Source organism: Pholcus phalangioides, unplaced genomic scaffold (genome assembly GCF_987345545.1).
Source record: "Pholcus phalangioides strain wild (caught in Gottingen) unplaced genomic scaffold, Ppha-v1.0 ptg000013l_1, whole genome shotgun sequence".
Classification (NCBI taxonomy): domain Eukaryota; kingdom Metazoa; phylum Arthropoda; class Arachnida; order Araneae; family Pholcidae; genus Pholcus; species Pholcus phalangioides.
Genome location: NW_028301606.1, coordinates 30,003,777 through 30,031,708, shown reverse-complemented (window position 1 = coordinate 30,031,708; position 27,932 = coordinate 30,003,777). Strand labels below are relative to the sequence as shown.

General features: G+C 37.4%; 2 protein-coding genes across 6 annotated transcripts; one reads left to right on the top strand and one right to left on the bottom strand.

The window, feature by feature from the left end:
- Positions 1-372: 372 nt before the first annotated feature.
- On the top strand, positions 373-27,932 carry LOC149078948 (major facilitator superfamily domain-containing protein 6-like). 5 transcript variants are annotated; one of them, XM_089241170.1, is made up of 5 exons: positions 374-745; positions 7,803-7,991; positions 23,724-23,842; positions 25,932-27,347; positions 27,528-27,932. In XM_089241170.1, the coding sequence occupies exons 3-5, from the start codon at positions 23,725-23,727 to the stop codon at positions 27,668-27,670; spliced, it is 1,677 nt and encodes a 558-aa protein (XP_089097296.1). In that variant the 5' UTR covers positions 374-745; positions 7,803-7,991; position 23,724; the 3' UTR covers positions 27,671-27,932. The 5 variants fall into 5 exon arrangements, with proteins under 5 accessions (XP_089097298.1, XP_089097296.1, XP_089097299.1 ...); XM_089241172.1 differs by lacking the exon at positions 7,803-7,991 and having other exon boundaries at positions 373-745; XM_089241173.1 differs by lacking the exons at positions 374-745; positions 7,803-7,991 and adding an exon at positions 7,650-7,744.
- LOC149078949 (major facilitator superfamily domain-containing protein 6-A-like) lies at positions 11,516-23,642 on the bottom strand. Its single transcript, XM_089240472.1, has 4 exons — positions 23,612-23,642; positions 16,144-16,236; positions 14,887-15,984; positions 11,516-11,932 (listed from the first exon to the last, which is right to left on the bottom strand). Exons 1-4 carry the CDS (start codon positions 23,640-23,642, stop codon positions 11,787-11,789), a joined length of 1,368 nt encoding a protein of 455 aa, XP_089096598.1. The 3' UTR covers positions 11,516-11,786.

The window sequence follows — 27,932 nt, the reverse complement described above, 5'->3', positions numbered from 1 at the left end:
ATCGATGAATTTTGTCAATATTAATAAAATGTTTTTGGTTTTTTTTTTTTTTTGCTTTATTTCTATGGCATGCTAATCGGTCACTGGCATCACTTGAAAAAAGTAAATATTTGTGCGTGTGTGAGAGAGAATGATTGTTTTCTTCTGATATCGTATCGATAGAGTATCGCCTTTCTCACCTAACACTCTTCTTTTATTTTTTATTATTGAGAGTCCATGCTGTTGTCTAATGATATCCAAACATACGCATATTATCATAAGTTTAGATTTCTCTTACTATCAATGATTCTTTGAATAAGTGATGATTTAAGGTTCACTTTAATTTGATTGTGCTTTTAAAGTGAAATTGTAATTTAAACTGTACCTAAATAGACCAAAAAGCTTTAAATTCGAAAAATCATATCAAAATCGAAATGTCAAATAAGCTTCGATATTTTCTTTACTGCTATCTGTCATCGATCGAATCAGCTATCGCGTTTTTTCAACATGATGTGATAGGTGGGTGCTCGTCAGCAATTTCAGATTTGTTACTTCTTTGATTTTCTGTCTTTAACAGGGGCGCGCAACCCTCGGCCCACAGGCCAAATGCGGCCTGCGAAGGTGTTTCATCCGGCCTGAGAAAGCTGTTCCGGTGGAAAGTAACAATATGATCTACACCAAGACTGACCATATCTCTTCCATAAATATACATGAAATCGGCATCCATACGAGACATCGCGGATTATGGCTAAAAACTTTGTCAAAGGTAAGTAAAAGTGCCAAAGTGAGTAAAATTTCCAATTATAGCCAAAAAGAATCGTCAAAATCAAGTAAAGCTGCATATTACAGTCAAAAAAATTATCAAAAGGAAATTTATATCCAGTAGAATTGCCAATCAACAGTCAACACCAGATAAAGCATATGCTTTAGCTGGTGTTGACTGTACCGCCTGGTCTTTAATATACATTATATAGCAGTACAACTAGGTTTCGGGACCCATTGAAGTATTATGTCAGCATCGGGGGAGGGGAAACATGAGCCCTCTATACTTTCTCTTCTCTGCGTACGCCTGTGGTCCTAATATGTAGTGGAGAGTGTGCAGAGCTAACTTAATTTTGCAGTTGGTCGGGAGGGGGGGGGGGGTGCAAAAAATGGCTAAAAATCTTCTGACGTAATACTTGATTACATTTACATACTCATTAAATTTAGTGAACAGATTAAAAAAAAGGTTTGAGAGGCTTCACCCATAGAATTCTGTTCTTAAAAAGGGCTCCTTGATTGGAAAGGTTTGGGAACTACTGGTTTGAATTATTCGAACGTTAGAGTAAAAATGTTACTGAATAGTAGGAAAGGTAACAGGAAAAATACATTGTGAGAGAAACGACAGAGGATGGCAATTGAACTGTTAAAAAAATGCATATTAAATATTGATTACATTCAGTACAAAATAAAAATAGATTTGAGTTTGGGAATGGACTAATGGCACATTTTTTCAAATGTTACAAAAAAAAACCCAATAATTCTGTTCTTAACATCACGTTAGTGTGAAACCAGTTTTTCTGTAACTGTCTCATATGGTGGAATGTTTGGAAGAAGCTTTAAGAGTGTTCCTGTCGAAAAAAGAAAATATTTCACGAATTTATCAAGCTCAGATATCTAAGTTTTAATCATATTTTTGTAATAATTATTAATAATAATAATTAACTCATGATTGATAATTAAACATTAATACTTAAATTCTCAATTTTATTTTCGAGCTGATATATTTTTTTTCATAATAACTGACACGTATAGGAAGCCGGAAAAATCATTCAAAAAATAGGGCCTGAAATCCTGAGAATCTTGAGTGGTGGTGGTATCGGGGTGCCAATTTGTAATTCCATGCAGTGCATTCCCCTGGGTCATGACTCTGTCGATCCGAGACAGTAGTGAAATTTATGCCATATGGTTGGTAGGAGTTATTTTGAAATTCCTTAGAATTTCTGGTACCCTAGCTAGGTTATACAATTATTGTTTTTCCCTTGACAGCTATTTCTTGAAGATGAGCAAGTAGACTCGCATCTGGTTATCATTTATAACATGAGAGTTCAAATGGTAGCGAGACAGTGACTCTACCACTAAGAATGTATTTCCTGTAAAAGAAACACTGGATGCTAGATATAAACTAATGTATATAAGATTAAATATTCTATATTACATATTTACATAATATCCAATTTTCTGAGCTTAGCAAAACCGAAAAGACAGCTCCTTCAGCGATCACAACCTCGTAGGATTTTTCCTTTAAATAAAAAAAAGGTAGCCTTACCAGGGCCAAAGTGGGCAAACCACTAAGAAATAAACAGCAAATTCCATTTTGAATTTACAGGAAAACTAAGATTATGCACGTTATTTACTAGCATCTAATATTCGAAAATACAAAATTGCGATTACACAGTTCTATAATCAAAAACACAAAAATTTAGCAATTATATAGTAAATTTACTCAAAAACACTAAAATTTGCAATTACAAAATTCTTTTATTACATTATACTTACTTTACTTACAATACTTATGAATTTAGTACATATTTGAATAACATACAGATACTTACCAATGTACAATATTTACCTGTGCTTCATAGTCCTTAAAGCTGTGGCTTGGCCATCTTCAGGAAGTTTTTGGGTCTTTTTGGGTCGCAGTATTTGACCTTCTGGGTATGCAGAGATGTTTCTTAAGTGCTCGTACTCTGAATTTTCGAGTTTTTGGAAAAATCTCCTTGCTATCTTCTGAGTAAATCCATGTACTGTTAGAGTCTTGTATCTTTTCTTATATTTTGGTTACAGATGAACCAATTTGCATTCTGGTATCTTTCAAGACGTACCATATGTTCAGTTCTTGTGAATAGCCAGACTGGGGCAGCATATGTAAGAATTGGCCTAATGACAATTTTATAGAGATGTATTCTGTGTCTGAACTGTCAGGACCAATCTTGTGCTACAGAGCCTTTTAATCAAAGCTGAATAAAGATTCTTCAACCGCTTTGCTTTTAATCATCTGTTTGGCAATGTCTTTGGAAACTTGGACCTGAAATCACATATTAAAATAAATATTATTTTTCATATACAGGGTGGGCAAAAAATCCGTAGAAACTTTAAAAATTCGTAAAAACCGGATAAATAATTGCAATAAAAAACGGTTTGCAGGGTTAGCATTGCTGGAGGTCACGGGAATTTTTTTTGACAGGAAAACCCTCAAAAAACAGTAGATAGGTGGCGCTAACGTACACAAGTCAAAGAAAAGATACGCAAATAACGAACAGAATTCCTTCAAATCGTTTATTATAGTAGTATGTGTTCTACATCTACATGACCACCACCACCACAGTGGATAACCCATTGCAGGCGAGTCATAGATCCAGCAGCGGCATAGTGCAGCAGGTCCGGATGTACACGCGACACCTCTCGGCAGATCGCATCTTTCAGTTCCGACAAATTGGGTGGACCGGATCAATACACCCTGGATTTCAAATGCCCTCATAACCATAACTGGTAGCCTAAGTCTGCCGGTGTCAAATTTGGAAACCGAGGAGGCCATGGGAACCTGCAACGCCTGATAATGATTTTGTCTTCCCCGAACGTCTGTATCAGGAATGCTTTGACCGGAGTAGCAGTGACTAGTTGCACCATCTTGCATAAACGTGACGGTAAAAAGCGCATCTCTTTCACGCAAACATGGCACGCCCTTCTCCCGCAGAAGCGTTAAGTAACGTTGCGCATTCACCGTAGCCGTTTTCCATGCATTTACTGAGCACAAGAAGGGTCCTATGATGAGCGAACCTGTGAACCCATACCACACTATCACTTTTGGGGAATGCAATGGTTTCTGCGTGTACTCACGTAGATTAGATGTCGCCCAGATGCGACAGTTATGGGTATTAACATCGTCATGAAGCAAAAAATGAGCTTCATCCGTCCACAAGATGTTAAAGATCCAGGTGGGATTCTGTTCAATTTCAAAGAAAGCCCACCTAGCAAATGCTTCCCTCTGTACGGTATGAGTTCATGACGCGACTGCAATCTGTATGGGTAGATATCAAGGATGAATGTATATGAAAAATATTGCGTATCAAGGATGGTGGTAAGCTCAAGCGTCTGGTTGCTTCACGAGCACTGCTGGTCACTGCAGCTAATTCGGACGCTAACGCTTCCATTTCGGCTGCAACACGCGGCGGACGTGCCTTCCTTAAACATGGTCGTCCGGCTCTTACACGATAATCCAGTGTTCCAGTTTCCTCAAACCGCCAAACAAGCCTTATGAGGCCTGTCACTGTCAAAGGCCCTTTTCAAGTCCTCACATTCTTCGGAACTCGGAATTTACGCAGAGCAATGGTCGCTGATTCCTGGTTCACGTAAAACAACTTCCCCAACAAATTTTTGTCCATCGCACTCAGCATCCTTGTTCACATACACTGTTTACAACGGTGGACTGGTTGCGGATTAGGAGCGCAAGTTCTTATAACCGTCTCATTTGCATATTTACAACGATGTCGCTCGTACCAGCGCCATCTATCGGCTGCTTTTTGAGCTTTCCCCCCTGCCTTAAAAAATTCCCGTGACCTAGCGATGCTAATCCTGCAAACCGTTTTTATTTCGGTTATTTTTCCGGTTTTTATGAGTTTTCAAAGTTTCTACGGCCTTTTTGCCCACTCTGTATATTACAACATTCTTTGTGATTCAAACTATAGTAAAAAAAAAAAAATCAGAATGCAAACTTGAAGGTAAAAAAATAGAAATGCAAACAAAATCATTTTAACCCCTACACCGCGTTCATAATCAGATAAGAGCTTTTCTCGAAAAACAGCTGCTTAAAAAAAATTCCCTTTTTTTTAGTTGCCTTTTGTGAAAGATAGATGGCACTCAAACTCATACGTTGCAAATAGTATAGTGATACTACTTCGATTAACGAAAATAATAAGCTCCGGAATTGTGTTCGTTAGCAGATAACTTCGTAAGCAGAGGCGTTTGTTAGCCCAGGTGCCTTATCACCATGCAGTTAAACCTAAGAAGGACAAACTTGTCTTCGACTGAATCAAAAAATTGTCCCTTCATTGATTAATGCTTTCACGCGTATTTGCGCACCTTTATAAAATGGAAACCTGTCCAAAATAGAATATTATTTCAGCCTCTTGACGTTCCGTTTCGTATAAGTTTCATTGTTTTATACAATCAAAAAAAAAGGTGTAATGCGAAGAATCGGGGTTCGAACCCGCAATCACCAACAAAATAGTGATTGGGGTAGGGGTACCATATCCGAAAACTAAGAAAGGAGGACGCCTGCGTGCATCTTTAATGACATCACTTATTTTAATATTTATCAATAGATGGCGCCACTATCCCGGCCAATAAAACCGGCCACTGTAATGATTTTCCACATCTAAAACAGAACCGCTAAAAAAAGGCAGAAACAGAAAAGATTCTACGCGTCAGTCGCATTGTGGTACTTCGATGAACCAAGGAAGGCGATATGTCTATATCTAGAAAAAAATTCTGCGAATTTCGATGGCTATAGGTAAATGCGTGTGAGGAAAAAACCCCACAAAAACACTGATATAGAATGGGAAATTCTATATCAGTGAAATTCTAATGAAGTGGGGAAAAGATTTTCTCCAGGAAAAAAAAAAAAGACAAATAATTTCGGAAACGTGAAAAGGACAAAAGGGTGAATTTTCTGAAACGTAAGGAGGAAGCTCGAAAAGATATCAAAAAGGAGGACATGTCTTCCTAAAGGGGGACGGTTGGTAACCCCAGACTGGGAGCATTCTGCCATTACTCAACAACGTACAATCATCCCACATAGTACAAAGAAACCTGTTATAGATTAGAGCAGCGGGTTCTCAAACTTTTTCTACCCGCGGCGCTCCTTTCTCCTATTCAATGCTTATCCGCGGGCTTCGCCGGCTCCCCAGAGCTCTTTAACAAAGAATATTTTAGAAAAACCTTTGCCAGGTTCACAGCTTTGCTCTGCCCCTGACAAAGGTTGGAGGGTAGAGTTTGAGAACCCCTGGATTAGAGAGATAATGGAAAAAAAACCTAATATGTATATATATGCGTACGTCATCTGTACGTCATTCTAAGGACTTCATGTTTTATAAATTTCTTTGGAGAAAACATTTCAGATCATCTCAAGATGATGGAGCACACTGCCACGCTCAAAATCCCTGGATGATGGGAGCATGTTGAGGGTTAACAAATTAGCGAAATCACAGTCACACGTACTCCTGCAGCAGTAATGAGCGTTTAAAAGGACACTTTGCACGCTTACAAAGCTGAGCATTTCAGGTTTGGAACTACTTTTTAAGAAAATCTAAAATTAAAAGTGTGCAGTGGACGTTCAAGTGTGCCGCGGGATAAAAAAGATTGAAAAACTCTGACCTATAGTAACCGCAAGCGCTAGACATCCTCCCGCCCCAACACACAGGGGCGTAGCCAGTAATTTCATTCGGGGGGGGGACCACTTTCATTTCGGGGGGGGGGGACCAAAGTGACAGAACAATGGATTTGGCCATCTTTTTCCCTTTTTTCGGTCATTTTCTCACATTTCGGGGGGGGGGGGACCAGACCCCCAAGTCCCCCCCCCCCTGGCTACGCCCTTGCCAACACACATAAGAAGGAAATAAAGTATAAAATATTTATTTATCTTAAAATATATTGAAGATGATCGCTGTTGATAATCTAACGTGCTCGATAAAACTACCTATTCCGAGATCCACTATCGCAGAAATTTTGCGGTAAAATGGCCTGGAATTTTCATTTGTGTCTTGACACTGTGAACTTCCTCCATCAAATGCCTTTATTGAGGTCTATGCCTACTTGTTGATCAGAATTTAAGGGAGATCGCTTCTTTATCCATGTACAAAAATATTCAGATTTGATAAACTTTCTTATGGTCATTAGGCCTGACATAAAAAGGATTATAATTGTGCAAATAACAGGGTTTAAACTATAGTCACACAAGCTCTTTGATAGGAGATCGACGCGGATTGATTAAAAACCTGAATTTAACCAACCGGCGTCGATCAGCGTGGACACTCGTTCTACCATTCACGGTTTTTATATAGTATTTACGTAAATTCAGAATTATATTGAGTCTCCAATAATTTGGGAACCCTTTTTGACGTATGTTCGTGGGCCCCGTTGGCTTAGAAGCTGCTAAGACAAAGCGCGTCTCTTATTTCCCCATTTGTTTCTCAATTTGAATATTAAAGATACACAATACAATTTTATTAGGGAAATTCAATCTATCGTTGAATTTTGTCAATATTAATAAAATGTTTTTTTGCTTTATTTCTATGGCATGCTAATCGGTCACTGGCATCACTTGAAAAAAGTAAATATTTGTGCGTGTGTGAGAGAGAATGATTGTTTTCTTCTGATATCGTATCGATAGAGTATCGCCTTTCTCACCTAACACTCTTCTTTTATTTTTTATTATCGAGAGTCCATGCTGTTGTCTAATGATATCCAAACATACGCATATTATCATAAGTTTAGATTTCACTTACTATCAATGATTCTTTGAATAAGTGATGATTTAAGGTTCACTTTAATTTGATTGTGCTTTTAAAGTGAAATTGTAATTTAAACTGTACCTAAATAGACCAAAAAGCTTTAAATTCGAAAAATCATATCAAAATCGAAATGTCAAATAAGCTTCGATATTTTCTTTACTGCTATCTGTCATCGATCGAATCAGCTATCGCGTTTTTTCAACATGATGTGATAGGTGGGTGCTCGTCAGCAATTTCAGATTTGTTACTTCTTTGATTTTCTGTCTTTAACAGGGGCGCGCAACCCTCGGCCCACAGGCCAAATGCGGCCTGCGAAGGTGTTTCATCCGGCCTGAGAAAGCTGTTCCGGTGGAAAGTAACAATTTGATCTACACCAAGACTGACCATATCTCTTCCATAAATATACATGAAATCGGCATCCATACGAGACATCGCGAATTATGGCTAAAAACTTTGTCAAAGGTAAGTAAAAGTGCCAAAGTGAGTAAAATTTCCAATTATAGCCAAAAAGAATCGTCAAAATCAAGTAAAGCTGCATATTACAGTCAAAAAAATTATCAAAAGGAAATTTATAGCCAGTAGAATTGCCAATCAACAGTCAACACCAGATAAAGCATATGCTTTAGCTGGTGTTGACTGTACCCCCTGGTCTTTAATATACATTATATAGCAGTACAACTAGGTTTCGGGACCCATTGAAGTATTAAGTCAGCATCGGGGGGGGGGGAGGGGGGACATGAGCCCTCTATACTTTCTCTTCTCTGCGTACGCCGTGGTCCTAATATGTAGTGGAGAGTGTGCAGAGCTAACTTAATTTTGCAGTTGGTCGAGGGGGGGGGGGAAGGGTGCAAAAATGGCTAAAAAATCTTCTGACGTAATACTTGATTGCCCCCCCCCCCCCTCTAGACGTCCTCATGATGTCGCTCTGGGCGTATTGATGATGAGTTTTTGAATTTCTCACTTTTGTCTTCATTTTCAGGATTCCGGTATTATTATTTTTCGCTTTTACTTTCTACAGAAAAAATTTCTCGGTGAAACAGAAATCTGCTCATCAGTGTGGGTTTTTATGGGTCCCCCACAACACACGCACATATTTACACAATCGCCGTCGACGTTTGCAGAAACGAGAACTCGTTAGTTGCTGCTACATTGCCATTGAGATGAACTTTGCAACGAAGTTCCGTGTTGTCATACATCTATTTTGCATCGGATCGAATTGAATTTAAAAAAAAAATGTAATAACGTTTATATTTTTTTAGAATAATAAACGTTAGTTTGGGGAAAACAAGTTTTCAAAAAATTGCGGCTATGGATTTTGAAGTAATTGAATTTTAAAGAATTGAAATTTGAAGAATTTTTGTCAATGACATGTGTCCCGTTTGAACGTTGTGCATGACATTAAATTTGTTCAGCTTTCAAACTGAGTGTCGCATAAGTCATTTGTCATGCTTAACTGTCTTTAGGTCAGTGTTTGATCGTTCCGTCTCTCTCTGAAGACGTCTACCTTATATCATCGATTATTTTGTTATCGTAATCGTTTTGTCATTGGTTGACGTTGTCAAAATTTTAAATGAAAAATTTTGTATTTGCTTATGAGATAACTTCCACTAAGTGTATTTTTCTCTCGGCTATATTTCAGTTGAATCACGATCGTTAGTTAACTTTTATTGGGCTGATTCAAAGCAAACTCAAGACACATAATTTCAATTACCTTTTGAACTTTCTAATATTTTTTTATCATCTTTTTTGTTTTAATTTGAATTAAGTGTAGCTTTTGAAAGCCTTGAGCTTTGTTATTACCTATACAACTGCAACATAAAAACATGGGAAGCGAATAAAAAGAAATTCTAGGATAAAATATTTGAAGTTATTATTATTATTATTTTGAATGTTAAATATCAAAACATATTATTACTTAAAACTATTTCTCAAATTTAATAAATTTCTTAGCTTATAGATCACATAAAAATACTACATGCGCATACCTGTGACACTAAAACAACACTCCCAGCAATAAAATCAGAAACCAAAATGTGAAAAATCAGCACGTTTCGTGCGCTGATATAACCTGCTAAAAAAGGTGCTTGAGCAGTGACTTCATGGGCTCCGGGACCACGCCCACTGAGCCAAGACGGCAAGCGCAACTTCAAAAGGAGGAAACAGCCCTTACTATATAACCGTTGTTCGAAGACGAAGAAAAACCTTGAGGAAAGAAGCTTTCATCTTTTTCTGTTATATTGTGAATAACAAGCGAAGATAAATTTTAATTTGCTGAAATTATTCATCTAATTAATTCCTTATTAACTCATCTAATTAAAGGAGTCTGGTTCTCATTTATTCCTAGGGTGACCATATGATTCGCATTTCAAGGGTCAGATTTTTTTTTTTCACAATAACACAGTATTCGTCTAACTCATGGATCTTTAACTTTTTAGGCACCGCGGCCCTAATTGAAATCACTCACGAAGTCCGCGGGCCACCAACTCATAGTAGCGTATTTATAATTGTAAAAAAGGATCCACACACAGATTTACCAGGGCTTACTCATGTATAATTACAGTGACATTTCACTAGAAGGACCAATAAGGCACCAAGACAAACCGGAGAAAATAATAGAAGACTTTAATCTGAAATCCTTTTGAATGGTTCTGCAATATTTATATAGATATATATATTCGTTGTTCCCCGAAATTACGTACTTCATTCTCAATATATCTTGAAATGATTTCTTTCAATAATTATGTAATTATTATTTTATTAATTGTGAAATAATTTGTCATAAATTACGAAATTATTTCTCTCATTGATTTTAAAGTCATTTTTAGTTATTTGTTTCAAAAATTCTGAATTTCGATCAATTCTGGAATTATTATTTTTTCATTAATTCTAGAATTGAAATCGTCTTTCAACCTTTTTCTAAAAACGGTCGGAGGGCCACGACACAAATCGCAGAGGGACCAAAAATAGCCCGCGAGCCAAATACGGCCCCGAAGCTTCTTGCCTTGACCCGCCGACCATTTTTAAGAAATAGCTGAAAAGCATTGAAAGATTATTAAATAAAAAATAATAATAAATCAAATCTCCCATCAACGACGACGACCATCTGACAGGGCCGCGTTAACAAGTTGGGAGGGGGAGCCAGAAACGCTTTCCGGGACCATTAATTTCATTATGGAAGATAAAGGCAGCATCCAAAAACGCATATGCAATTACAGAATTTACAGAAATGCTTGACAAAAATAATTTATGAAAGAAATAATTTCAGAATCAGTGACAGAAATAATTGTATTTAAAATTCGTCTAATGATAATAAATTTCTGCGTTACTGAAAGAAAAAAGATACAGATTTAAAGGATGAAATTACTTCAGAATAAAAGGAAAAAATGATTTCAGAATGAATAAAAATCTCCAATTATTTGGGGTCCCCATTTTTACTTAGGGCAGTGCTGGTCAATCCGTTAAGACGTCACTGTACATTATACAGTAATCTATCACTTACGTGTCGGTGCAAGGGAACAAAAACAAAAACAAAAAAAGACGCATAAGTGAGAGAAACGTTCAAGTGAGAGGATGTACAGGTGAGAGATTACTGTATCAAGTCCTTGCAAATCTGGATTCTCTTGCAATTATAAATACCGTTATCGGACTTGGTGTGGTGGCACACGGGCATCGTAGGATGTTCGCTCGCAATGGCTAGAGCAGAGATCTTCAACCGTTTTTTTCGTCAGGAGCACTGCCTGTTCCCAACTTCAAAAAAAAAAAAGAGCACCCCTTACGACAAGTTTGACATATGAATTCGTGAAATCAGAATGATTTCAATCCTTGAATGCAATTTCTAAAGGGTTTTCAACTGGAGAGTTAAGTGCTCGCGAGCACGAAATCGGATACGAGAATCGAGCATTCTGCCTACATCAGGGAGCACCGTGGTGCTCGCAAGCAACGGGTTGGAAATGTCTAGTCTAAAGGTTGAAGACCCCTGGCATAATCATTTTATTCGACTGGTAAAAGGTAAAAGTGATTTGAAACGTGCTTGAGAATCTGTAAGAAATATTATGCATCACTTATGGTGATCGATCGGTTTCATAAGAACTTTCGAATTCCCAATATCCCTGGCTGGTATTAGTTATACGCACATAGGAGATTTTTTATTATAAATCTGTGGCAACTGATAAGTTAGAATGATGATACTGTATTTGTGAATCAAGGAAAAGGAATAAGTTCCGTGCGGCGCGCGCACGAAGTTACTGATGATTCCATTCAGATGCTCTCTTTATCAAATGCAAGACCAGCGATGCCGAAAACAGCACAGAAAAAAGCACTGGAAATACCAGCAGCCAGGAATGTATTGCGTCCTCCGATTCTGTCGAAACTCAATCCACTTAGAACGCTACCGATCGCTATACCTATAATAGAATGAAATTAACGAAATCCATTGATTAGATACCAGAAATTGGCATGAATACAGTGATACCTCGATATAACGATACTCAACGGACCAATTAAAAATATCGATGAAGAGGAATTATGATTACATCGAGAGGTAGAGCATTATCATCAGTCGCTGCCTTTCATACTGTTGTTGGTATCTCTTCTGAATTGACGCCATTAGTAACGCCATTAAATGCATTTATAAGTGTTTATTCGCAACAAAAAATTCCAAGTTGATTGATAAAGTTCTTATTCGAGGATGTTGTCACTCTCATTCATACGATGGTTTTTAACAGCTGGCTGTGTGAAGATATATTTAGGAAAGAGAGAGAATTCAACTGCGGGAATGGAACCCACGTCCTTTCACTTTCCGGGTGAGCACCCTAGGACCAGTGGTGCTCAATTTTTTTTTTGACTCGCGGAGTCTTTTCTGGTCTGTAATTTTTATGGTGGAGCCCCATTGGTCTATTTTTTATTTATACATCAAAGTTACTGATTTATTGTTATTTTTCTTCAAATTTACTGTTATTTTATTTTCCTCGAGTGGCCGCGGAGCCCCTGGGTAGTGCACACAGCCCCAAGGGATCGGGAGCACGCTGACTCAAAGACAATGAAATATCTCAATCTTTCCTTCGATGGCGACTTATCCGAGAATGATGATACTTATCTCCGCAAGGGCATTGAATTTTCTCCCTCACCAAAATATATCTTCGCATCAGCCAGCTGTTAAAAACCTTCGTATGGGGAGTGGAGAGTGACAACATCCTCGGATAAGTCGCCATCTGGTGGCAGTGTCAGCGATTGTGAGCTTTGGCCCGACTTAGGTCAGACCGTCCATGTACGGTCCCGTTCAGTGCACACAAGCTCCAAGGAAAGATTGCGGTATTCGTTCCATTTGCCCTCTAGCGGTCTAGGACATTCACCCGGAAAGTGAAAGGACGTGGGTTCGATTCCCCGCAAGGGCAGTTGAATTTTCTCTCTTTCCAAAATATATGTTCGCATCAGCCAGCTGTTAAAAAACTTCGAATAAATTTCTTGTTTCACACCGTGAAGTGGTTTACCGTTTCACACTTTCGTGTATTACACAGAAAGTAGCTTCTTGTCAATTTTATAAACACTCAGTACTACTAAACCGTACATGAACCTCGTACACATTCCTCTACGGAATTTCTAACGAATCGGCGCATGCCGGAGAATATGTGTTCTGAGTGTATGTGTGGCCCTAACGTGTTTATGTTGTCGAGTTGCTTTTTTTTTTTTCGTGTTCGTGCTGCCATCTGTCTTCCATTTTCTGAAGTAAAGATGGAAATGATTGAATTTTCATGTTTTGTCAGTATCGTGTTGTAGGTCTGTCTGCTCTCTGCGGAGAGACTTTTTCAAATGGGGCGGCTCTCATTCGCGCAATTTCATAAACACTTTCGCATGGTAGAACAGCGGGAAAAATAACCATGTTATATATATTAAACACCCTGGAAAGAACAAAAACTGGTGAGGGAATTCAAAAATATATTGAAGGTGATTTTGAACGAAATATATAAAAAATATCGTTTAAGATAAGCAGGGTCAAAATCTCAAAGATATCGTTATAGAAGGATTTATCGTAGTAGAGGATATCGTTATATCGAGAGGAGTGCAATATTAGATTACAGGCAATACTAAACAAGATTGGAACAAATATCGTAGCAGAGGGGTTTATCGTTATATCGAGTATCGTTGTAGCGAGGTTGCTCTGCATATATTTTTTAATTTAATGGGAATTCATTGTATCCTTCCTCTTGGTATCTGAGCCAAAAGTGACTATTAAATAAAAAACTTTTCTAAGGTCAAAATACCGTTTAAAAATGAAAATTAATTAATTAATCAATTAATTGGGTCAGTGTTTTTGGGTCGATCTTTACTGGGATCATTTAAGTTAGATACACATATGGCTAGATAAAATATTAACTTGAAAAAAGAATCATTTAAAACCATTAAAAAACCGTGAGAAAAAATGAGGTGTACCTCTGGAGCAGTGTTTCCCAAAGTGGGCGATGGAATGGTCCAAGGGGGCGGTAAAACCTACTGATTTAACATAGGATCCTATGGGGGGCGATGAGAGGAAAAAATTTCTGATGAAGGGGGCGATGAAACAAAAAGTTTGGGAGACTATGCTCTGGAGCAAAGAGGTTACGATCAAAATTTTCTGAACACTTAGAAATGACTTATCACTGACGTCACGGAATAAGTGGGAACAGGGCCGTCTTAAGAGCATCATGGGCCCCCGAGAAAAGGGATTTTTCCGAGGCCCTACTTGGTAAATTCCCGGAAAATTCAACTACTTTTTTTTTTTTTTTGTGGCCCTCTTCTCTTGAGCCCCCCTGGCCGTGCCCGGGTGAGCCCATGCGTTAAGACGGTGCTGAGTGGGAACCGGCAGAGATGAATTTATGGTTTTACCGACAATTGGGTTATATATAGAAATGTTTCTTCCTTTCTCCACTTTCTTTTCTATAATTACCAGTAGAATGTTTCAATGGTACCCATGTCTCCAATTTCTTGACAAGCCAAGCAATAATGATTTTTGATCTTTGCATTTTGGTGTGAAATACCATGTGTGGAGCGGAGATATTGCTCTGAATTCTTCAACAATGTTGGCAAGCAATAAATGACATTTTCTTATTATTAAAATCTATGTAAATCATATAAATAATGTGTGTGTTGCTTAAAATGCAACGCCCCGTATTATTTTTTTGAATATTGGCACTGAATTTTTTTGTCATAAAATGGCATCCAGGGTACCTCGTCGTTTGCTTGACATAATCCCTCAAAATTTTTCTCTCCAGTATATTTCTATGCTTACCAATTAAAGGGTTAAAGATCGGTTTCATCGAAAGAAATACTAGTCACTTATATAAGTATTACTGGTATTGAAACAGTATATGTATTGTCTTACCTAAACCTTCGAACATAGCTGACATGAATCCGAGAAGAGTGGCTTCGGTTCCTTCGGGTGATTTCTTCTTCGAGTACGAGGCCAGGGTAGCATGGAACAAACCGAACGACTGTCCGTGAAGCAATTCGATCGGTAATACATACCAAGGGTTAGTCAGAAAGAAATAGTACCCGTACCTCACGGCGAAAGCTGCAAAAGCGGCTACGAGGCAATAACGATGTCCGAAACTCTCTATTATATTCCCGGAAAGATACAGACAGGGAACTTCGGTTACGAGGCATTGCACGGCAACTGTTAGACCAAGCAGGGCCTGAGTCGCGCCCAGTTCCCGAAGGTACCAGAATTGATAATTCCAGAGAAGCCCCGATAATGCTCCAATGAAAGCGACAGCTACTGAGAACCAGATGGTTTCTGAGGATCGTAGAACATTCTTGAGGTCTTTGAATTTCGTACTGGCGGAATTCGTCTTGACGACGTTCAGTTTCAGCAGCACTATCATATCCAGGAAGAGGAGAATTATCATTATACAAAATCCCGGACGAAAATCCAGCGCCCTGTTTCCATCTGATGCTGCGTCGTTGAGTTGTCCAGCGAGGATGTTGAATATTCCCCAGCTGACCGTTCCCCAGAGTCTCTGTTTTCCATAGGAAGGAGCGTCGTTTCCGATTATTTCGTAGCAACAGGCATCAGTCAATGAGAAAATCACTGCAGTAGCCGTTCCCGAAGTGATTACCATAAGAGCTAGGGTCCAGAACTGAAACGACGAGTACAGGTTCTGACTTTCTCCGGACGAAACTGTTTCGTTGTCACACAGTGACAATGAAAAGACAGATTCAATGGCTCTCGAATTATTCCGTGACATCTCCAGGTTGTCCAAAGCTGGTACGAAGATAATGGATACGAAGCTAGACGCGGCTGCCACAACCAGAATCATCATCGTAACTTTGAAGTTCCTCGTGATATCAGTCAATGCACCAATACATGGCTTGGCGACAAGGACAGTCAGAGGAAGTGCAGTGTAAATCACACCGACTGATGTCGCGTCCAGTCCAAGCTTTTTCGCTATCAGTGGAACATAATGAATCACGGAACCGGCTCCTTAGGAAGAATCATCAAAAGAAAATCATTAAAGACAACGATATTCGAATAATCAGCTGATCTATTAAACACCCTCAAAATAATCAAGTCACATTTAATCAATTTTCCCTTGTCTTTAATGAATGGAATTTTCATTAAAAACGAAAGGTGTAACCTTACCTCCGTAAAATAAGAAATAATGAATTTTAATAATCAGTAATTTCCGATATTTCGCCGCATCTTCATCTTTTGATTTCAACATTTCTCTCGATTCTGTGAATGAAAAATTATGTTAGTATTCATAGCTGAATCAAAGAGAATTATCGTTATTTATGGTAAATAAGCCGCATCTAGAAAAATACCGAAGTGAAAAGTATTCGTAGATACGCCGCAGCTAGGACATTTTCATACAAGAACTAAAACAATTTGAATAAAACTGACTATAAGAGAGAGAGAGACTATAACTTATCTTCTCTGTTTTCTTTCAAAATTTTATAATACGGGGTGGGTGAAAAGTCCTGGACAAATTTTAAACATTAATAACAAATCAACCAATTGATGCAAAAAAAGGTGAGATTTGCACTGAAAATACTTATGGCTTAGAGATTTTTTTTTTGATGAATTAAAAATACAAATACAAGGCCACAACAGGAAAAAATGCCCATCGAGGTGGCTGAGAAAAAGATGCCCACAACAAATATGGATGCCATACATTTCTAAAATGCAGCAACCGAATTAAAAATGAAATCATAAAAACTAAAGATTTAGTTCAAAAAACTAAAGTTTTATCATTCCATGATAAAATATAATACTCTGCCCATAAAAAATATTTGTGGTTGTCTTATCTCTAAGAATGGATAGCTTCTCGATTTACCCCCAACATGTTTATCGTATTTCTTTTTAAACGTGTCAATTGTGTTAGAGTTGACTATCTCCGGAGGTAAGCTATTCCATTTTTAATAACAATCCTATTCGAGAAAAATTCCTTGCGACACTACAACCTAGAATTGTCCATTGCCAATCGATACTGGTTTCCCCCTGTCAAAGAAGTCGATTGACGGCGTATTAACAATAATTCATGGTCCATTCTATCCAGTGCCGTAACTAGCCATTTCTGTACCCTGTATAAGAATTTGCATTTAGGCCCCCTTCTGGTCCAGTCTTGGGCCAAGAATGGTCCATTTAGGCCCCCTTTCCAAGTGGGTCCTGTGCTGGTGCACGTGTTGCACCTGCCTAGTTACGGCACTGATCCTATCCATCTCGGAAAAGTTTGAACATTTCGATCATATCCCCCGAAAGATATGCCTCAAAATTTCATTCACGGATGGCATTGTATTATTCTGCACTCGACATAACACATAAAGGCAACACAAACAGTGCATAATTAATGCTTCTTTCGATTTGCGTTGCATAAACCAACCACATTTCAATATGAGTACACTTTGTAGCTCTGGCTAGATCTGAATCACAGTTTCCAAATTGTTTTTGTCCTACTGCCCTCTTATTTAGACATTTGTTTGGTTCTATCGCACCCAACTATATATATTCGTCACTTTTTGCGTGTTGCGTCGAGTTTAATATGATACAGCTGTGAGTGAAATTTAAACTATACTTTTTAGTTTATTTAAAAAAAAAACCTCTAGCAAATGATAACATCATAACTTCTGTATTTTAGTGCAAATTGCATCTCTTTATGTTGATCAGTTGATTTTTATAGATTTTTAAGATGTGTTCAAGACTTTTCAGCCACCTTGTATTAAGATTGAATACCATTTTTCAGTAAAAATGTACATACAAATTTATTAAAATATCTTTTCATACATCCGAGAAAACGTATCTACGTAAAGTCTGATTGCAGACAGACTGAAAGAATAGCTTTGTGCAAGCTGTGCCGTAAGCCGAAAGAGATAATTCTAAAAGCTGTATAAGCCACGGTTTAATTACAGGGAGTAATTGAAATTTTGCAATAAAAGAGAGAGAGCGATATCATTGAATAAATTTTATTTCCGGTTAAAATTTATGAAGTACAGTATTTCACTGACTTGATGTACATTCAGAATTCCGTAGTTGGAAAAATTTATAATTCAAAATTTACACGAATTCAATCAACTTAAATTTCATTCGTAATGATCAGTTTGGTTTTTATTGAAAATAATTTGTTATGGAAACTTTTAATATAACAACATATAATATGGATGGCATTAAGAATAGAAAAATACTTACAACATTGATCGGTGGAATGAAGTTTCTGATGAAAACAAGTTTCTCATATTGGCTGTGGACGAGATACATTCGAACAACAGATGTTTGACAATGAAAATGTGCGTATATGGCATACATATTGCATGACAGAAAGAGAAAAGGGGGAAAAAAGTAGTTTCTTCATACAGGGTGTTTCCACGAAAAGTATACGAAAGAAATGAAAATATTCTCAGTGATTCTATAATCAGATTAAAAAATGATTAGTGGAAAGGTGGAAAATCTGCTGCGATAGTGTCACTTCCGCAAAATGAAAATTGGGGATAAATATTAAAATTAGAATTTTTAATTATCTTCTAATAAAAAAAAATGAACTTTTTATAATTCGCTTCTCTTTTTACGACTGCACCAGAAAAAAAAAGGCGTAAAATTTGAAGAAAAATTCGCTAAGGCATCGATGATAAAAATTCTTTTAATTTTTCAACGAGATGGAATTGCCAAGTCTAAAAATTTATCAAAGTAAAAATCACGAACTTGAATTAAAAAATCATCTGTCAGATTTCTTGAAATGCAATAAACTTCTTTCGGTATATTATAAAATTAGATAAATTCTGCTAATTGATGTTTTTGTGATTTGAGGCATTATAAAATTTTATTTTTTGTATTTTTTCCCAATTTTATCATTTTGTTTGGGGGTTGAATGTTTCCCGATAATTCTTTTTTTTTTTCTGCTGATAATTTTTACATTTTACTTCAATTTCAGAATCAACCATAGAATTTTCATTAATTTCGGATATTTTCATGAAAAATCTTGTGCAGTTACAATAGCAGTTCACACACAAATACAAATATAGCGTGTATAAGATATGTTTCCACACATTGATCATATTCACTACCATAAAAAATATGTTTCAGTTATAAGAAGAAAATTAATATGTAAATGAGAATTTTTTAAGTTGTTATAAAATAACGGTGATAAAAACAAATAAAATATTAGAAAAAATGTATAAAAAATGAATATTATGAAAAAATTTAAGTAATTTTGGAATATACATATTTTTGGAAAAATAGCTGTAATATGTCATAGAAAATCCACTTTTAAAGGTGATATTAACATCGCAATTAACTAGATTTAAAAAATGAAATGATTTATTGTAATATACACAAGTTTTTAAATTTTTTTCCTTTGTTGGTGAGCATAGGTGCACAATCTGTTCAATGAGAATTTTATGTATCCCGTTAACGAGCCTTTACTTTCGAATACGACATACATACGTAAAACATGTGAGATTCATATCAAATTAGCGCAGCATTATAAATTAGAATTTGATTGAATTCGTAGTTTATTTATTCATGTTTATCCCTCGAAGTGGATACTTAAAAAAATATAAATAAATACACACACACACACACAGGTTGATTATAATTAAATTTCCCGTACTATGAGTAGTTTTTCCTCACTCAAAAACCGCTTATCCGAATACAGTCAAATTTTTAGGATATGACCATGGGAGAGAGATTTATGGAATAAAAAAAAAGAAGTTAAATTTTCAACCACCAGGTGAAAAGTGGTGCATTTTTATTGAATTTTTATTTTTCTCATGGATCATATAGCGGATATACCAAGTTTCAATGGAATACGTCTTCATGAGGGGTCATTCAAGTATTACGTCAGCATCGATGGGGTGGGGGGGTGGAGGAGGTTTCCGATTTGCTGACTTTTGATGACAAGGGTGGGGGAGGGGTTTGGATAATGCTTACGTCATCAACCACCCTTTATGGAAATATGAAATATTTTTAATTGCATCTTACTCGGTGGGCCAAAAACAAGAAAAACCTTTCCATAGTTTGTGGGCACTTGAAGTAACATACCCCCTTATTGATAAGTGCCCTACAGAACCACTTTAGTGATCTCTAAATGTTTCGCGGATCCAAGTGATTCGGAAATGTGTCCGGACCGCTTAAGTGCTCTGGAACTGTGCCACGCATCACTCAAGTAATCCGTAACTATATGCCGCGGATCACTTAAATAATCTGAGAATGCACCGCGGGTGATTTGAGTGATGTAGAACAGCACTGGGAGCCACTTAAGAGTGCTCTGAAACTACGTCACTCAAGGGATCTCTAAATGCTTCACGGATCGCTTAAGTGTTTTGGAACTGTGTCCCGGGTCATTTAAGTGATCTGAAAATGTGCCACGGGCCGCTTAAATGCTCTGGAATTGTACCACGGAACACTTAAGCGATCAGTAAATGTGCCGCTTAGTTCATTTTTACAAAATTAGGTTTGAGGAGAGCAGGCCGCATCGAGATAACCCCTAGGGCCATATTTGTTCCGCGGGCCCAGGGCCTTTATGCGATTTATCATTATATGGCTTAGAGGATTGGGGTCGCAATGAATTTATTAAAGATAAATTTTGAGTTCATAGCCTTCAAATGACATTGGAATTAACAGAAGTTGATTATAATAACATGTAGAGGTATTTTCTTCCGAAATTTCAATTAAAAAAAATTTTTTTTGCATTAAAAAATAAATTTTTGATCGTCGGGGAGGGAGGCCACGAGCCCCCTCCCCCGTGTACGTCTCTGATCCCACCAATATGCGTTAGGATTCAGAGGGGCAGAGCTGATGACGAAATTTTGCAGACGGTGGGGGGGGGGGGGTCAAAAATGGCTGAAAATTTGCTTACGCAATACTTGAACGGCCCCTAAACGGAACCGGCGATGCATAGGTGTCAAGAGTAGTGCGTGTCCGTATACTCACGCGTATTACGTTGGTCTGAGCAGTGTGAGTACACTGAAACTTCGCAGACCTATGTTACACCCGTTCTGGTCGTCGTATTCCATTGAAACTTGGTGTATACGTTATAGGGACCATGGGGGAAAATGTAAAATGCAATAAAAAAGGGCCAGTTTTTCACCTGGTGGTCGAAAGTTGAACTACGTTTTTATTTCGTAAATCTCTCTCCTGTGGTCTCATTAAGATGACCTAAAAATTTGGGTGTATTTAGATAAGCAGTGATTTGTGAAAATTACTTAGAGAGTACGGGAAATTTAATTATGTAATCACTCTGTATATATATATATATATATATATATATATATATTTTAAAGGTTCTGTAATGCCGAATAAAAATACATTCAGCATGATGCATAGTTCGCAAAAAGTAAAATCTGTGCACTCAAATGACGTAGATTCTGTTTATCACATGATACTGGAGACAATCCGGACTGAGTGTTATCCTAAAAAAAATGCGAAAGTGCGATAAACTTTGTCACCACTGGCTGATGTGTCACCAGCTGATAAATTTCGCACGAACACTACATGCATTTTGGAGACAAAAAAAAAAAAAGAATAGAGATTCACTTAATAAATCTATTTGCTCATTTTGCACAGTTCCTGATAAAAATACAAATTGTCACCAGTGTTGCCCAACGACTCCATTTGAGGAAAGCGTTACTCAATCGTTGTTACGTCACTGGAGTATGCATGTGCGGTGCTCTCGCTCACGTCGAAGGGTAAAAAAAAAAGATACCTCACGAATTGTGCCAAGGGCAGTGGCAATGAACGTACGGGGGGAAAAATGTCTCTTCGATTTGTTGTTGTGGTTGGAACAGCCTGAATAAGTAAATAAACAAATTACACGCAGTGACGCGAAATCAGGTAAGTTTCATTTTTCTTTAATAAGGTTCTTATTTCACAAGTTCTGTGATCTTAGTTATTTCCTTTTTTTATCTATTACATAGGCGCATTAATTCCAACTCATTAAATAATTTCATCCGGCCCCCGTAAAGAAAAATTTATAAAATATATCGTAATGCAAAATCGTACTTAATATCTTAACCCTTAAATGCATAGTTTTTCATAAGCGCAAAGGGTTGTATAAACGTTCGTTACTGCCGCTAGTTTGAAGATGAAAATTCAGAATCGTGTACACATAAGATGAGGTCATATTCTTTTCATTTTATATTTTTAATTTGCTGGTGAATGTCCCACTTAACGACAACTCTTTGTTTTTTGCAGAGCATGTGTGGTTGTGTTTTCACCAATTTGTTAAAGTGTTTCATTTGCGTTTTTTTTTATCTTGAAGTTTGCAACCCAGTTTTTTTTCAATCAAAAAGAGGCTAGTTATATATTTGGAAAGTAACATTAATTTGACATTTATTTTATAAGCAATGTTTGAGGGCTTGCAAGTCTTCAATAAGGCTCTGTATAAACAATACAATTCCAGATAGATTTTTTTAAAATGACTTTTCTCCGGCCTTAAATGCGTGTCATTCACTATGAAAAAAAATCAGCTCGGAAAAAAATTGAGCATTTAAATTTAAGGATTGAAATACGATATCGGTAGTGAAATTAACTGCGAAAAATCTAGTTAAATGTGCAAAAAATAATGATGATTATCAGGGTCGTAGCGTACTTTCTCGGGGCCCCGGGACAGACAGTTTCTTGGGAGCCCCTTAAAGAGAAAAAAAATTGTGAAAAATAAGTGTATATTTTTGTGAGGTCCCCATGGTTGCCCCAGTCTAGTTACGGCCCTGATGATTATGTAGAAAAGATCAATTACCAAGTTTGTTTCAACTGTGATTGTGTGTTGTAAGAAACAGAAGAGGAATAAAAAGTGAATGTGATTTTTTTATTTATTTTATCTCCATCTTCTAAAGAATCCTTGAAATATTCTAGAAAATATTGGAAAAAACAGTACTAAAATTCCATATATATATTTTTGACGTTTATCTTTAAAGATATTTTTTTATATATCTTTATTCATTGACCTGTAATTTGACACTATAATGCCCTCAGAAATTTTTTTCTCAAGATGTCCCGTATCTTACCAGTGAACTGGAGTTATGTCCCGTTTTTTATAAGGAATTGCACAAGTTTTTTAGTCGCATGATCTGGCCATCCTAACGTTGTAAACACGCTATCGTCGTACCACGACGCTAACAGCACAGGAAATCGTAATGATAGGTGTGAATAACTTTAGATTTTTAATTGGCGGCCGAATTTTACTTTTTGAGTTATCGTATTTCTTAAAAAATTTCGATTTAAAAAAAATTCCATCATTTTTAATATTTTTATGCAAATAAATCCACTTGTTTCCAATTGCTAAAAAATCTAGTGAGGAGATTATATTTTTTTGGGCATGTAAATTATATATATATATTCTCTCTCTCTCATTCAGGTATCTATTATTTTAAGTTACATGCTCGATTGCATAGCCTTCCAGAGGGTGGGGCTCCAGCCCTGGGGCATAGGACGATTCCCATCATATTTTTTTTCACGCTATAAATTCATTATAAACGGTTCCGTGAAAGTCTGGCATGGGGCCCGCAAAAGATCACAGTCCAGGGGCCCTGATCCATGATGTGGGGGCCATGCCCGACGGGCATGTAAATCTTCGCAGGCCTAGTCCTGGTTTAACATGAAATAAACATCAGAAACTCACGTTCTTCACTAACATAAATTTCATGCGTCATCTACAGTGAATTAATAAAGCATTTATGTATGTTTTTTCTCTGCAATAGATGGTAGTAGAACTAACAACGCCTATTTTTCAGGATGACGGGGCAATCTTCAAGCTCTACTGCGTTGACAGAAGAAACGCCATGTCTACGCAAAATCAACATCAACAAACGACTCCTGCCCATGAAAATGCATTATTTTCTATTCTACGGAGGTTATGATTCTTTCCGTATTAGACATCAGCTTTCCTATAATTCATCTTTCTTATGATGACTCAAAAAGGGGGGGGGGATTCAAACTCGGTTATGACGACATCGCAGATGCCACAAAATTTGTCGTTATGACTGAGGTTGACATTTTGAAGATCTTCCAAGCTGTAAAAAAAAAAAATCTGCGTGAGAATCTCATGCGATAGAAGTGAAACATCTAGGTTTCACATGACTAGATTCGCGAACTCTCGAAAATTTGTAATTATTATAAATTATTATATTTGTAATTATATTATAAATGTAATATAACTTATGTCATGTTTACTACTTATACGTTATGTCATGCTTATTACTAAAGTTTAAAAATGCATCAAAAACAGCTTGCACGCAAGATAAAGTAACCCGACATCAATTTAATTGAATAAAATTTTTTTCAAAATAATAGAAATTGCGTTACGACAGCGCAGCCAATTAGGAGATGGCAATGTGATGCCACAAAACTTTCGTTCGCGTGCCAAATAACTCTCGTGTGTCCGGGAAGGGGGGGGGGGCTGTGGTGTCATGGGGAGTAGGGAAAGGTAATAAACTTTTGTCCGACACAAAAACCCTCCCTCCCGCCAAACTTTATTTTCTTACATCGCCGCGCCTCTGATGACATTCCCCCACCACAACCCATCTGCTTCTGGGACCTTCATCACATAATCAGTTAGAGGGGGGAAAAGAAAGTGTTTTAGTTTCATGATGAATTTCCCCTTTTCCCTCACAGAAATTCACTCTTACGTCTTTTTCACTGTTACGTCGCTATAGAAGTTCCACTTCAAAAATCAAGTGTAATCAAATACGAAAAACTAATTTGTTTCATTTTGAGTAAGATGACCACATTTTTGGCAAGAATAATACAATGATTTGGCATAGCGTATACGGGATTTTACTAATTCTCGCGCCCCCAAAATTGGTCTTTCAAATTGCCAATTATTGCGTATAAACTTTTGGCGAAAAGTAAAGTGCTACATCAACTCTGCAGTGGGTTGAAATGCTTTTAGAGAAAAAAAAAATTAAAATGACAAACATTCATAATCATTATGCATGAAAATTATTATTTATAAATTATCTCCACCCCCGATTTCAGCAAACATTATGAATTAAAGTGAGCTTCGTTGAAAGAGGAAATTTTTGTAGAAAAATCCTCGGGCAAAACTACGAAAAAATACGGGAGTGCCCGTTTACCAATAAGCAAGTCGGGGCTTCAAGCATTTAATGAATAGCTTTTTTGTCGTTTCGTAGTAGTAGAGAAACTGAGACACATTCGTGAATGTGGATGAACTTTGTTTCCGGAATCACGAAAATGACATCAAAAAAGCAGAAGCGTTAAAAAAGTGTCGTTATATCCGAGGTTGAGTTTTCATCATTGAGTATTAAGCAAGTCTTATTAAAATTATTCTATATGAGAATCAACCAGGAAGCAGGATCACCAATTATTGACGTTGAAGTCGAGTTGCTGTTACAACCGAGTTTGACTGTATTAATTAAGAGGTTAAAAAATTAATTTCCCAAATAATAAATTAAAATGAATGATGCTATTGTATACACATACAGGGTGTCCCGTAAGTTCTAACTCTGCCTTTATTTATCTCATCAACCGTTCGTCGTGCAGGTATGGTTCTGATTTAAAGAACGCTAAAAATGTGTTCAAGAATCACCCTGTATAAGTTTCAAAAGTAAAAATACAGTGTGTCATAAAATAAGAACATCTAAATTTCTATACGGTCCCCATGTCCTCTAACTTCTAACGAGAAAGTTACTGAATTGTTATTCTTGGGGTCAGCAAAAATAATTTTATGTTTCTAAATGCAATATTCGCTGGGACATTTGAATTAAAAAATCGTAGAAAATGTTCTGGAAGAACATCATAAACTAATAGACAAAGCTTCTTTCCCTGGGTGAACGGTGATGATGAACGGTGGATGAGATAAAGGCCGAATCAGATCTTACAGGACACCCTGTACATTTATTTTATTTTTTAAATTAAACATTTTATAATTATTATTTGATTTTGTTGAGTTCAATTAATTTAATCTCTTGTTTTTTTCGCAGCCGTGGGATCCGTCATCCCTTACATGACTCTGATAGGAAAAGAACTCGGAATAAATGCCACTGGAGTGGGCCTTATCTACACGATTCTACCTTTCGTGGTGCTCTTTTCGAAGCCGTTATTTGGTGCTCTTACGGATCATTTCCGAAACCTGAGACTCATTATGTACTTGCTGGTGGTAGTGACCACCGTTTCGTTCTTCTTGGTAACACTAGTTCCATCGATAGACGTTCATACTGATGAGAAAGTTACTCTCAAGTGCTTAACGGAATCTGTGATTTTACGTACGCCTTCTAATTACGATTCCAAGTGTGTCAGGACGATGATCAGTAACGGTACAAAATGTGACCTGGAACTCGTCAGTAACCTCGAGAATACATCGTATACGAGCCGGTCAGAAGCGATGAATTCAAAATCATTCGTGAACTCCTATCGAAGACTTGTGGATGATCAGTTAGTGACATTCCACATAGTGAGTGATTCATCAGTTGAACCGCTCGTGGAAACACCACGAAGATTGGACATCGAATTTTTCAAAAACTCTACTTTTCCTGAAATATGTAATCGCAGTGGAGTCGCCTACGCCGTGAATTGCACCCCGAACCTAAAATCTTGCTCGTCAGGAAAAGAAGAAAACCTGAGCGTGATGTATGGAAGTTATCAATTCTGGTTGTTCATGTTCCTCACCGTAGTGTCTGGCACTGGTTCAGCAACTGTGTTTTGCCTCAGCGACGCAGCTTGTATGGAAATCTTGGATGAAGACACCGAGCTTTACGGAAGACAGAGGTTATGGGCAACTATCAGCTGGGGATTGTCTTCGTTTGCCGCAGGTTACCTGAACGATCTGGTATCTAGCGCTTATTCGCACACGACGTACGTCCTGGGTTTCTATCTCATGCTCGGTTTGATTTTCCTCGACCTTTTCGCTGTGTATCACATCGCGCCGAAAAAGACCAAGTTCTCATCGAGCATATGTAAAGACGTCGGCCGTATTTTTGCGTCCTGTGAGATAGTGTGTTTTGGAATCGCCGCCACAGTCATAGGTGGCCTGACAGCCCTGTTGTGGAGTTACCAGTTCTGGTATTTTCAGGAGTTAGGAGCGACCTCACTGCTGCTCGGACTAAACGTAGCCGTCCAGTGTGTTATCGCCGAGGTTCCTTTCTTTTTCTTATCTGGATACATCATAAGGACGTTCGGACATTTCTATTGCATCGTAGGCAGTTTCGGCGCGTTCTGTTTGAGGTACTGCTTGTATTTTTTTCTGAAGGACCCTTGGCTGAGTTTACCCATAGAGATTTTCCACGGACTAACGTATGCAACGTTTTACGCTACCATGACGTCGTATGCTAAGACGAAGGCTCCAGCTGGAACGGAAGCCACAATGATTGGTGTCATGGGTGGATTGTTCGAAGGACTTGGTGAGCATATTTTTTAGATATTTACTGCGTAAATGTTGAAAAACAAAATTGATTCGTTGTGCTCCCACCTACACGTGGTGAAATAGTTGGGCACACTAGAAAAGCTCTCTTTTAAAATCCCTTTGTATAAGTACGTAGGTGCATCTAACGTGTAATTTTAATGTTTCCTCTTTTCTTTAGGTCTTGCTATTGGCAACATTTTGAGCGGAATCGGATTCGACCACCTCACTGGGCGCTATACTTTCCTCACCGCTGCCGTCATAAGCGGTGTCTTCACTGTTGTGTTTTTCATCATAAGGCTTATTTTGGGAAGACCAAAGTAGGCGAGGCATATAGCACAATGATTCGGGAGAAGGAACAATTTTTCCCGATCGGGGAATAATCACAAGACATTAATCAAGGAAATAATCATTTTATTTATCGTAGAACTGAAAAATTACAGACAATGAAATCAATATCAGTGCGGGTTTTTTTCCATTATTCAAAAATGTCACAACATTTTGGAGACAGAAAATATGAGCGCTGGTCTTATTATCATTCGCAAAATCATTACGATGGAATTAAATGTCATCAGCTGGGTTATTA